The sequence below is a fragment of the Anas acuta genome, chromosome 1, assembly GCF_963932015.1.
Source record: "Anas acuta chromosome 1, bAnaAcu1.1, whole genome shotgun sequence".
NCBI lineage: Eukaryota > Metazoa > Chordata > Aves > Anseriformes > Anatidae > Anas > Anas acuta.
Window position 1 is genome coordinate 166,693,425 of NC_088979.1, and position 12,321 is coordinate 166,705,745.

The window sequence follows — 12,321 nt, forward strand, 5'->3', positions numbered from 1 at the left end:
TAGAAAAGTATTGTGATGTTAATGGATGTAAAGCTTATAACAAGTATTAAATGAGTTTGTAAGAAGATACTATTATAGTGGAATTCTGGTTTTCCAGGAAAATACTGGCTAAGATATTCCGTTCCTTTGAAGCCTGGTGTTAAATAATCTTAAAAATAGTTTGTTAAATGGTGTTGCAAAGTATATTTTAAAAAGTTGGTGGAACAAATAGATATGAATTAGTCTACACTCTCCTTGGAAGCTTCTAACTACTAGAAAAATACTACAGGAGTGCACTTCAGCTCCTTTTTTGCCCTTTTTTGGTGGCAGAAAGCTTTCACATCATTTTGTAGCTGTTATCATCAAACCATACTTTGAATGCTTCAAACAAGGTTACAACTAATTCTTGTGACTAACCTGTTTGAACCAGAAAGTTCTAAATGAGTGTGTAGAGGCTTATTCTAACGAGCAAGACGGTACTGAAATAACAGAGACTAGGGTTAAGTTATTGATGTAGGCTTATGTTTAGAGAAGGCCCAGAAACATTTAATGAAAATTTCAAAGCGGATTATATTGTTTTACATGGGTATCATTTTCTTTAAGAATTACCTGAGCATGTACTAAAAACAACTTACTAATTATGGGCCTTATTAAATTGTTGCTATGATAAGTATTTAATTGCTTATTTGTTTGTTTTAGGCAGCACATGAAAGATTGCACTCTGAGCCGAAAGCAGCTGTTTCAGGATATTCTTTCTTACAATTTAGAACTGATTGGTTGTTCAGAAAATAGCACAGATGAGGAAATCAGCACTGCCACAGGTTTATAAGAATCTTTTGCTTACTTTCGCATTTAAAGATCTATTTCTGAAGGGAATGGCTTTCATTAAAGCTTTGGGAGCAAGTACTTTGATGTAAAGCAGCATGTAAGATACTGCTGTATGGGGGGGGGGGAAATGTTCCTCTAATTGTCCAATTCAGCACTCAGGAGTGGGTTACCTTAATGTCTTTACATTTACAGAGGAAAAACCCTATTGATTTGTGGAGTGTTTCACTCAAAGGACTGGGGGCTCAGAGGATGGGGGCAGGACTAGGGATAAAATCTTGCTCTATTTCCTTAGTACTTTTTTGTAACTACTGGACTGATCTGTTTCGGTGGAGCTGGAATTCTAAGATAATGCTGTTATGGTATAGGCAAGTTGAACATGAGAGCTTGTTCAGTTTTTGATTTGTCATCCAGTGTGTTAAATTACCTTATCTCTTGAAGCAGTCATACTTCATGAATGTTGTGTTAAATTGCTCTTAAGTTGCTTATCTATTTTCATTTGTGTTTACCTAAGATACAAACTTATTTCTTGTTTCTTATATTCTTGTTTCAGAAAAATATGTTGAAAAACTTTTTGGTATAAATAGAGACCGTATGTCAGTGGATCAGATGGCTGTTCTTCTGGCTAGCAAGGTCAATGAGAGTAAAAGTCACAGTAAGTAACTTCCTTGATAAATTAAATACAATACAAGCTTTTTAAATTCTATAGGTACCTTATTGACTTCCTAAACAAAGAATATTCCTTTTCTGTCTCGGTTTGTTAATTATGCTTGTGGTAGATTAAAGATGACACTTTAAGTACCTAGTGCAATAGCTTTGGAGTCCAGTTTGAAAATGTGACTTGTGTGTTAGAGAATAACAGATTTGAAATGCTGTTGAAACTTAAAAATTTTGCAAGTGCAACGCATATACATTTATAATCTTTGTCCTTAAGGACATTTTAATCTTAAGTACAGAAAAGTAAAATAATTTCTACTATTGTTTGTTTGCAGCGCCTCCCTTTACAACATGGAAAGATAAAAGGAAATGGAGACCGAAGTACTGGAGAAAACCTCTATTAGATAGTAGCAGCAGCGAGGAGGAACAGTCTGTTGGCCCTATTAAATATGGTAATCCAGAAGTGTGGCATCCATTAAAAAAAAAAAGTGGAAAAATACCTACAAACCTCTTCCCAACGCTTAATTCTTAAAGTGGTTCTTAAGAAAACCAGTATTTTCTGTAGTTCTTTTGACTTCCTCATACTTCCTATATGCAAATATTATTTTGCATAATTGAGTCAAGGTTGACATTAATTTGTCATACTGGAGACAAAACAAATAACTAGTATAATTTGAGATTGGAAGTGTAAATGGAACCTCTGCCTGTTTTTTAAAGTGAACAATTTATCTGTAATGTTCCACCTTTACCAAAGGACCAAGTTAGACTTTTTCCATAGAACTGTGTATAAAAAAAGTGAATCTTTGTTTTATCTTAAATTTGTAGAATTAGTCTTTAGTGTGGTGAGGTCATTAGGGAAAAAAGAAGTTCGTCTTAAACATTAAACCAAAGCAACGTTTACTGCTATTTATTTTTTAAATATGGCCAGTTTTCTACATGTTAAAAGTGTCGCTCCTTGTATGAATTCTAATGTGACAAGTCACTTCTGTTTTGAAAAGATTTTTGTTGTTGTTTTCATTTGCAGCCCACCCTACAGAACACAAAAAAAGAGTTCCAGCTCTTGATGCTGTGGTGACTCCAGATGATATCCGATATTTTACAAGTGAGACCGATGATATTTCCAACTTGGAGGCAAGTGTCCAAGAAAACCCTTGTAATGTACAGCTTTGGATTAAACTTGCATACAAATATTTGAATCAAAACGAAGGGTAAGTCTGCTTTTTAGATATTAGATTTGCTTTTGTGCTTTACCCACACTGCTACAATCAATTTTCCTTTCTGTTGCTGAAGAACTTTCTTCAGCAAATCCACAAAATTATTACATAAAAGCAGGTTGAAAACAATAGACTTCCTACTGTATGTGGTATGGTGTATGATTAATAAATTACAATGGCAGTTGATCTTTTGTTAGATTCTGATTCAGAACGGAAGTTGGTGGAAAGCAGAGCGGGAGAAATAATTGTTTGAAAAGTGTACAACCTAATGTATTCCTGAGATTAAAGTGGAATGCTGTACTTCCAGTGTTAAAGTAGGGGACCAATAAGATCACATCAGTTTCTCCTCTTCAGAGTAAAAATGGTTAGAATAATGTTTGAAGTGACATCGATCAGTAAGATTTCTTGCAAGAATACTTCTGCTATATGGTTTTATCCATGTAGTAATTGTCCAGTTGAACAGTTTCTTCATAATTTTTTCTCTTGCATTTCTGAGTTTCTCTAGCTTCTTTCGTCAAATTACTCTGCAGAGTATGACAATTTCTATTGGCAATCTGATAACTTCAGCAGGAATTCTGTCAAAATGGTTTCATTCTACAGAATGACGTAAATAGTGAGGTACTAGCTTCAGGCAGAGGAGTTGTGGGGAGACCAGCTGTTGGAAGGAGGAAAGGGAGTGGAGAGGAGTAGCTGTTCTAGAAAGTAATGTGTAAACAGATAATGGAAAATGTTAGATAATTTTAGGTGTATTAATAGCTGCTTGAACACTAGAATGGAGGAATGTATGCTGTGTGCTGTTTGAATTACTATGTAACAGTAACAAAATACTAGCAAAGCATGGAAAGGCCAGTGCACAAGGAAACTGCTACCAGCACATGGCTGACTGAAGAGATGTCTTTTCTCAACTAACTTTTTTTATTTTAGAAACAAAACAAAACAAACAAACAAACAAACAAAAACAAAAAAAAACAAAAAAACAACAGGGCCTAATGGAAAAGGATGCATCCTTTTTCAGAGTACATCCTCCCCAAGACCATGTCAGTATTACACTTAGTGGTTTTGTGGATAGCACTGGTTCTAGGCTTGTCATGATGTGCTCTGCTAAGAGAAGGAGTACAGGGGAAGGTTTGAGTCCTGTACATAATTGTTTTAGTTTTACTTTGGAACATGTGTTCTTCCTCTTATAAATGTCTTTGCAAATTAATTTCTAGAGATGTTCTCAGAATAAATGTGGTCTGAAAAGATCTCAAAAGCTTTCTGTGGTTTTATGGAGGTTTGTTTATATATTGAAGCTTAGCTCTGTGGTTTGCAATTTAGTTGCTTACTTAAACTAATCTTGTATTATTTAATTATTGTGAGATGATACCAGTCATCTCAAAGTAAAATCAACTTTTTTTAGCGGTTTAGAGGTAAATTTATGACATTCAAAGAAACCTGGAATAAACGCTGTCCTTGCTGACATATGAAGTAAAATATGTAATAAAAAAGGAAAAAAAGAAAAAAGTTCCAACTTTTAGCCTTGAAATTACTTTTCAGGTTTGAGCCCTTATGATGTGAATACCTTTGTATGATTGAAGCTTGGAACTTCTGCTTCTGGATAAATGATACCTATTCTTAGTTAAACTGGCTTGTGTTTTTTTTTTTTTTTTTTTTTGGGAAAACTGATTTTTCTATGCAGTCCAGTAATTTCATGTAATAACCCTTGAAGAATGAAAACTTGCTGAAACATTGAAAGCTTCATAATAGGAAAGGACAATACATCTTTAAAGAAAAAAAGATAGCTGACTGTAACTTCCATTCTAATTATAAGCATCCACTTTCCTATTTTATATTAAGTCCTGAAACTAGAAAAAAGAAAAGTAGGTCTAATGCTTATTTAAATTTTCACAGCTCATCATCTGAGTGTTTGGATTCTACTTTAAATGTTTTGTCTCGAGCTCTTGAGAACAACAAAGAAAATCCAGAAATCTGGTGTCATTACCTCAGACTGTTCTCAAAACGAGGAACAAAGGAGGAGGTACAGGAAATGTGTGAAACAGCAGTGGAATATGCCCCATCCTATCAAATCTGGTGGACAGTAAGTAAAAGATAAAACTGTATGTGTCAAGTGCTTGATGTAGGTATGCATTTTCTACTGTAGAAAATGTTTGTTAGGGAAAGTATGAAAGGAAAAGTTTGACTTGAAAAAGATGTAGTGATAGTTTATTTAAAACCTCTGCAACACTGTTCAGAAAATGAAGTGATTCAAAGTTCTGTTTGCAGGATATCTTCAGAAATTATCATGCTTTCCTCTATAAATCATCAGTTATTTAAAATTGTTTAATTTTTTTTTACTTAGGCTTGCAAAATTTAAATAGCCACAAAGATGCAGAAAGTTGTTCTTTAACATTTTAAGTGTTTTGTGTGAATTAACGTGAAGATTCATTGTGTGGGGGAAGGTTTGGTTCATAAGGTGGTAAAATACATTATTCAAAGTATGCGATTCATGAGATATTAAACTTTATCTTGAAGCTTTTGCAAGTATTTTGATTTTTTTTTAAATATGAATTATTTGTCTCTAGTTCTTGAATTTGGAGAATTCCTTTGATGGAAAAGACTATGTATGTGGGAGGATGCTACAGTTCCTAATGGAAGTGACAGAGGGAGAAGAAAATCCCAATCTCTTGTCCTTCCAGCTTCTGGAGACTCTCCTGTACAGAGTTCACTTAAGCCTGTTTACAGGAAGACATCAGAACGCTCTTGTTCTGCTGCAGGTAACTTAACAAGTTATCACCCCAGGTTTTGACTTCATACCTTCATCTTTCTTATGCATGTGGCTTCTAGTATGATCTTTAAAAGAGCTGTTACTTCTGTTTGCTGAAGGAATCTCCTAGGGAATTCTATTTTAAAGTATGTCGTTGTAAAATTTGGGTATGCCTTTTTTTTTTGTTACCTGTTTTTTGTTGCTTGGGTTGCTAATACACAAAGTTTATTAACAAAGGAGGGCTAAACCTCAATACTTACCAAGGAATTGCTTTGCATTTTGATTTCTGGTAAGCAGTAGAGCAGTCCTGTGAGGTACTCAGATGTTTCATGTTACTACAGAAATGATCAAATCAGTAACTTTTCGCAAGAACATAGCGTGATGTTATTTTGCATTACTGTTCCTGCTCCAGAACTTGATACATTAATGACATGTTAGTGATACAGTGAACTCCAAAGTCTTATCTCAGGCTTTTATTGTGACTGGGAGAGAATTCAGGGTGCTTTTACTGTTCTGTAGTCTGTAGAAATTGTGGATGACAGTGAGTGCTGAATACCAGCTTCCACTAAAAGTTGGAGCTGCTATTTCAACTGCAATCTTTTCATTCCTACCGGCAGGTGGCACCTGTGGCCTGCTACACCTTAAAATATTTTTCTTGGTTGTGTGGTGTAAGGCTGTAATGTTTTTTTTTTCTAGCTCCAGTTTAAATAGTAAACTGTAATGCTGTGTTGACTTTCTCAAACAGCTATTCTAAACACAGCAGTACTGATAAATTAAACTATGAATGTTTGACTGAATGAACAAAAAGAACAGTGTGGAAAAAAGTATTTGTTAAAATGAAATGAAAATCCAGAGTATATGAGGGAAGAACATAGGTTGTTTTCCCTTTCCCAAAGTATCGTAACAAAACCACATTACAGGTGAACACTAAACGTTGGGAGATGCATGAATTCAATGTCTTTGTTCCCCTTTCAAAATAATGGTCTTAGCAGTTTTTCCTAAAACTAATACTAGAAATCATGTAGCTGTGTACTACTTGAACATAGTCACGTATTCATTCAAAGCCAAATCTAATCATGATTGATAGCATGAATTATTTCCTGTCTTTTCTGTGGAAAGGTTTTGAGAACGTTAAAACTACTCTTCCTGTTTCTTCTTATTATTCTTAGATCATAAAGATTTTATATTTAAAATATATAATGCATTTCTTCTGATCTTTACAGAATGCCTTAAAATCAGCAAATGAAAAGATAATATCAGAACGCCTTACTGTAAGTGATCGTTGCTTGGCTTGGCTGGCTTACATACATTTAATTGAATTCGGCATTCTCCCAGTCAAGTTCTATGATCCAGCTAATGTCGGTCCTTCAAGGATAATGAACAAAGAGCCATTTTTAATACCATGGCAAACAGTTGAAGATGTGAAGACTGATCCTGATACGCTGTTAGCTATGTTTGAAGGTAAGATTAAGGAAGTAAACTGCTCACTGCATTACTCACTTCTTACATATCAAGAAATGTTATACTTCTGGAATTTCATGGCAGTGTGATATTGCAGCTATGTTAAGTCATTGGGATTAATCCAGTGAATATTTCTCCTTGATTTGGACAGAAGAGCGAGGAAAGTCCATGTTTTAGGTACTTAACACGCAGAATTTTTCATGTATGATTCAAAGCCATAGCTTTTGTCCACGAACTGTGATACTCCATCAGGACAGAGAGGAGTGCCTTGTGCTAGTATGGCATTGCTTATTTTTGGAGGCTGAAGAAAGCATAAAACCAAACTTCTGTGGTCGTTCCCTCTCTTCTTCTACTCCATCCCCAATGGGATGTCTGTTGAGAAGGTACTTTCATGGAAGATTAGTGTGCTTCCTTAAAAGAGGCAGAGCAGAGTGTGTGTTTGTCTGCATTTGGAGTTTAAACTGAGTAACTTAAAAGATCTCATGAAGGTAGTAGAAGAAATTGAATTGATTTGTGGTGCTGACAGAGGGAGACTTTACATTAGCATTGTTTGTATGTCAGTACTTGGTGTTAGCTGCACCAATATTGAATTGCTTGTGAGAACATAACTATGCTGCAGACAGTAATGCAGTGTGCAAATGAATATTCAAGCATAACCTGGAGGAGTGGATGTAGTCTAGACATAATGTGGTGTTCAGTATTGGGTAACTGTATTTCTTAACATAAAAAGAGAATTAGCACGTATTAGCTGTTGTCTCAGTAGAACTGATTTCAGCAGCAATCCTGTGTATACTGGAATGTAGTTTTAAATAGATGGTGATAAGCTACTCTGTGTAATGTAGCTTTAACACTTCATTGATGGGATATTTCCTGTTCAGTGGGTTTGGGTTTTTTGGTTTTGTTTTTTTGCTGTTTTGTTGTTGTTTTAGATGAATGAGGAATGACACTTTTGAAAGACTTTTATCATTGTCTCAGAAAACTTTGCTTCTGTATTTTTGTGGTTGTTAAAATATAATTTTTGTTAAAAGTTTTGAATACCTTTGACATTAATTGAGGTCTAAGGTCTTGATTTTTACATTGTTGTTCTGAAGATGCAGTCAAAACATGTACTGATGAGAGCCTTGAGGCTGACAAAAGAATAGCTGTCTGCTTTCCACTCTACAGAAACATGATAGCTTTGTTGAAGCTTCTTGAAAGGTAAGTTGTTTCAAGACATTTTTAATAAGGAGTACTCACCTATGTGTCCTTGAAAACTTAACTGTTACTTTTATTCAAGGTGGGAATCTGCTGCAGAACTTTGTAGATCTTTATTGGAGCTCTGCCCTAACAACTGCCCACTCTTGGAGAGTATGGCCACCTTGTACGTGCAGATGCAGCAGAGCGATAGTGCCTACCAAGTGTGGATTGGAGCATTTGAGAAGAATCCTCAGAATGCAGAGATCTTTTATCAGTTATGTAAATTCCTTATTTCACAGGTAATGCCACATCCCAAAACTCCTTTTGTTGGTCTGCTGGGTTTATAAAGTATGGGTTTTATGTGCAGTTTCAAACATGTAGGAAATTGATTGTTCTTAACAATATTTTTGTAATGTGTAGTTCTGCTTTAATATAGAATTGGCAAGATTAGTGACGTTACTTAATGTAACCAAAGTAATTTTATACAGTGCTAAATCTGTAGCTCAAATTGTTCACTCTAATGCACTGTTAATCTCCTTATTCAAGAACATTAGACAGCAACAGTAAACTCACTCTGTAATATGCTTTCTTCTACCTGCTGACTTTCCCTATTAGGTTTCATTTTTTGAGAGAATGAAGGCAAAGGAGCATTACAGAGAGAGACATTGCTGGTTATTGTGCTTAAATTGTTCTTGTCATCTTCAGGTTGATGTCTAATTTATTTCTTTATTTAAAAAAAACAGGAAAGGTCAGGCAATGTTCTTCCACTGTTACAAGATTTTGTGGGAGCTTTCTTTGAGAATACCTACCAACAGCATGATCCCATGGATCTCTTAAGGTATGTATGCAATATTATTTTCTGTTGAAATTTTGGTAATACTGGCATTTTCTCAAAAAATTAAACAGTCTAGGATTCTTCTGCTTTTAGCTCTGGCAGATTTTGCTAAGACTTCATTCAATTATGGTTTGGTGTTTTCTAAGCATTATAGTTGTTTGTGTTTTTATACTAAATTGTAAAAGCATAAGAACTTACAGGTGAAACAGCTAACAAGTTTAATCTGTGGATGTGGGGAAAAAGGAATGCGATACATGCATGCTGAAGCTTTTTTTTTCAAAATTTAGAGCTTAAAACTGCATACTGCAAACTTCCTATTTAAGCAATTGTGAAAGCCCTCAATCGAGAGGTCCAGCATGCTTTTAATCAACGGATTATTGCTGAAACGGTACATGTTGGTAATTGGTCTGCTGAAGCTCCACCTGAATTTTTTGCACCTAATTGATTATAGTGAACCTTGTGTATTTCAAAACTTCAGGAAGTCTGTCAAAGCTAACTGCCTTTGAAGGCCTTCAAAGGAAGACCTTCTTTGTTAAATCTTACACAGATGAGACTGAGAACTTCTTATGTGTTAGGTTTTATTCCTGCTTGTGTTTGTTTACATTGAATGTAGTGCTGGCAATGCAGTGTAGATGTCTATAGGTAGATAATTATATCCTAGGTTTTGATGTATTTTATGAGGGGCAAGGTGGGTGGTGGTGGTGTCTGAGATCGAGAGAAACATTTAACCTAGAGCCTAATATTGTAAACCACTCTGTATATAAACCATTTCTATTTTTTATGTAATGTTCTCTAATAAATCTTTTATCTGGATAGAGTTAAACTAACCTCTAAGAAAAGTAGGTGTGTTCTTAATACGTTCTGTGAATTGTATTTTTAAACTGTTATGTTTGTGGAGGAATCTTCAATGTTAGAAGGATATTCTCCATTACTACTACTTCTTCTCTTGTAGATATCTCCTGAATTTTCCAATGCCAATTGAATTTACAGCGCCTCTCTATAAAGAACACCTTACAGATGATGTTGTAAACCAGCAAATCCCATATCTGTGGCAGATATACTGGTGAGGCGTTTTACAGTATTTCTGAGGAACAGCTAGTAGGTCTGAGTAAACTGAGTTTTCAATTGCAGAACATTCATTATTTGCCCAGACATGTGTCACTTGAGGTTCTTTCAATAAATGATCTGCCAGTGTTCAGAGAAACTAACTGGCCGCTGCAGAGCATAGACAGTTTTATGCAAGTTTTATGCCAACTGCACAAGTGGCTATTGAGTTTTTCAAGTAAAAGGGCAAATGTGATGCTTCAGGTGATGACTAAGCATTGCTTAGAACTCCAACACTTTCAGCTTTCAGTTGACGGTGAACTTTTAAACAGGTAAAACGTGTTTCATTTCAAGATAATGCCTAAGTTTTAGATTAAGTTACCTCAATGTTAGTTTATGGTATTGTCCATGAATTCCAACTAAGTGTGTGTGTGTGTATATATATATATTTAAGAAATACTTATTTCTTTGCAAATTCACTTACTAGATTTCAGTACTTAGACAGTGAAGTATTGTTAGGAAGACGCTTGAGGTCACTGTTTCGTCATTAGTGACTTTAACTTAAGGTCACAGGAGAATCTGAGCTAAGGCACTCGGTCCTAAGAGGAAGAATCGGTGCTTTTGAAATATGTGTCTGTATTACTTTTAACACCACTTTCAAAATTCATTTCAAAGAGTGGCTGTGTTGGTTCAGTTTTGCTACACAGTAAGTGCTTAGGGATTTGGGCCTATATTTTTCTTCTTTTCAGGTGCAGGTGGCAAAAGATATAAAAGTTGACTTTTACCAGGTGAAAATAGTGTGAGATTACTAGAGCCTTAAAAGATCAAGGGACAATGTTTTGCCCAGAAACATCATTCATCTTATATCTATATAAAAGAAGTATAGACATATGTCGTGCACACACGTATGTACAGACACACACACATATATATATGTATAGAGCAAAACTAGTAAATAGTTCATAGTTCTTGGAGAAAACAGGCCTAGAATCAGGCACTGATTATGTTGCTCTAGTCAGCAGAGTTCTGTAGGAAGGTTGTTGAAACAACCCTACTGTATTTTGCATTTCTTTAGTCTTCATGCTTTTTTCTCTTATGACTTACTGGAAGTCTTAGCTTTTATTGTTAATTTACACCTTGAAATGAGGATTGATAACTGAATCTTAGGCAAAAAAGTGTCTCCTGTGTTTGGTGAGGTCCCATATACTGTTCTGACTACGTTTCTTTGAGGGAGCTGGTTTTAGTTTAGTTTTGACTATTTTGCTTTTTTCTTTTTTTTCCCTCTGATGTGATCGGTGTGTTCCAGAACACTTACTTTTGTTGTGAGTTTCATGTCGTTTCTCAAGTGGTCTCTTGTATTACAACTTTGAAATTTTATTATTCTGGTTCTTTCCAAATGGAATCTCAAGACTTGTCTCCATTCTGTAGCAGTCAGAGCATCCTTAAAATAAGGATTAATAAAAGAGAGAAGGCAATGGATGCATTACAAAAGAAGACAATGGATAATGTTTCTATTTCAGTCAAGAACTGTATTTTAAACTGCACAGTTCCTGCATTATTCCTTACTTTTACATGCAGTTGAGATTTGCTCATTGTAATGCATTGACTGTTAAAGTTAGTCTGTTTTGCTGTTAAACTGAAAACTGTTTTTGTGCTTCTTAAGGAAGTTCTTGTTTCTTACTCTTCTATATTAAGATATGTTGTGTATATAACATCATATTTTTAAACTTTTAATATAAACAGTTTGTGCCAGTCTCTTCACACGAGTATTAGTGAAGCACTGGATGCCTACGAAGCAGCTCTTGGTGCAGTGATGCAGCAGGAAATTGTTCAGAACATCTGGCTGGAGTAAGTTCTTGAGACAAAAGTAATTTAATCTCAAAATTAAGTGAAGGCCACCAGAACATTTTTTTTCTCTTTTCTTCCAGTTACCTTGTTTTTATCAATAGCAAAGTTGTTGGATCCAACAACAAAGTTCAAGAATTCAAGCTTTTTACTGACCTAGTGAACAGATGTCTGGTTACAGTCCCCACACGATACCCAATTCCTTTTAGTGCTGCTGATTATTGGACCAATTACGAGTTTCATAACAAGGTAAAAATGTTTCTGGGGACAGTTAATTAAAAAACAAAAAGACTGGTATCCTTTTAATGGGCATTTGTAATTTACTTGTCAAAATAACAGCATCAGAGTATCAGTAGTATATGTACACTGGGAGCTAGGAATTAGTAGAACAAGGTACTTGAGGAGAGTAGTGTTACAAGCAGAAAAATACCTAGCAGTGACTTTCAGAATAAAGAGTACATAAGGCTAAGAGAAACTTCAATATAAATAAATTGCATGTCTTGATACTGTGTGAATACAGCTATTAATAACAAACTACTATT

General features: G+C 35.0%; 1 protein-coding gene across 2 annotated transcripts in view; it reads left to right on the forward strand.

The window, feature by feature from the left end:
- ZFC3H1 (zinc finger C3H1-type containing) overlaps positions 1 to 12,321 on the forward strand; it is a 38,231-nt gene that overhangs the window by 20,470 nt on the left and 5,440 nt on the right. For both annotated transcript variants that reach the window (XM_068669194.1, XM_068669196.1), the window contains exons 18-30: positions 679 to 800; positions 1,358 to 1,459; positions 1,797 to 1,913; positions 2,486 to 2,669; positions 4,566 to 4,752; positions 5,237 to 5,428; positions 6,642 to 6,879; positions 7,971 to 8,076; positions 8,156 to 8,354; positions 8,799 to 8,893; positions 9,843 to 9,953; positions 11,678 to 11,782; positions 11,863 to 12,028. In XM_068669194.1, coding sequence (XP_068525295.1) covers positions 679 to 800; positions 1,358 to 1,459; positions 1,797 to 1,913; positions 2,486 to 2,669; positions 4,566 to 4,752; positions 5,237 to 5,428; positions 6,642 to 6,879; positions 7,971 to 8,076; positions 8,156 to 8,354; positions 8,799 to 8,893; positions 9,843 to 9,953; positions 11,678 to 11,782; positions 11,863 to 12,028 — 1,924 coding nt within the window. The remainder of the gene's footprint in view (positions 1 to 678; positions 801 to 1,357; positions 1,460 to 1,796; positions 1,914 to 2,485; positions 2,670 to 4,565; positions 4,753 to 5,236; positions 5,429 to 6,641; positions 6,880 to 7,970; positions 8,077 to 8,155; positions 8,355 to 8,798; positions 8,894 to 9,842; positions 9,954 to 11,677; positions 11,783 to 11,862; positions 12,029 to 12,321) is intronic.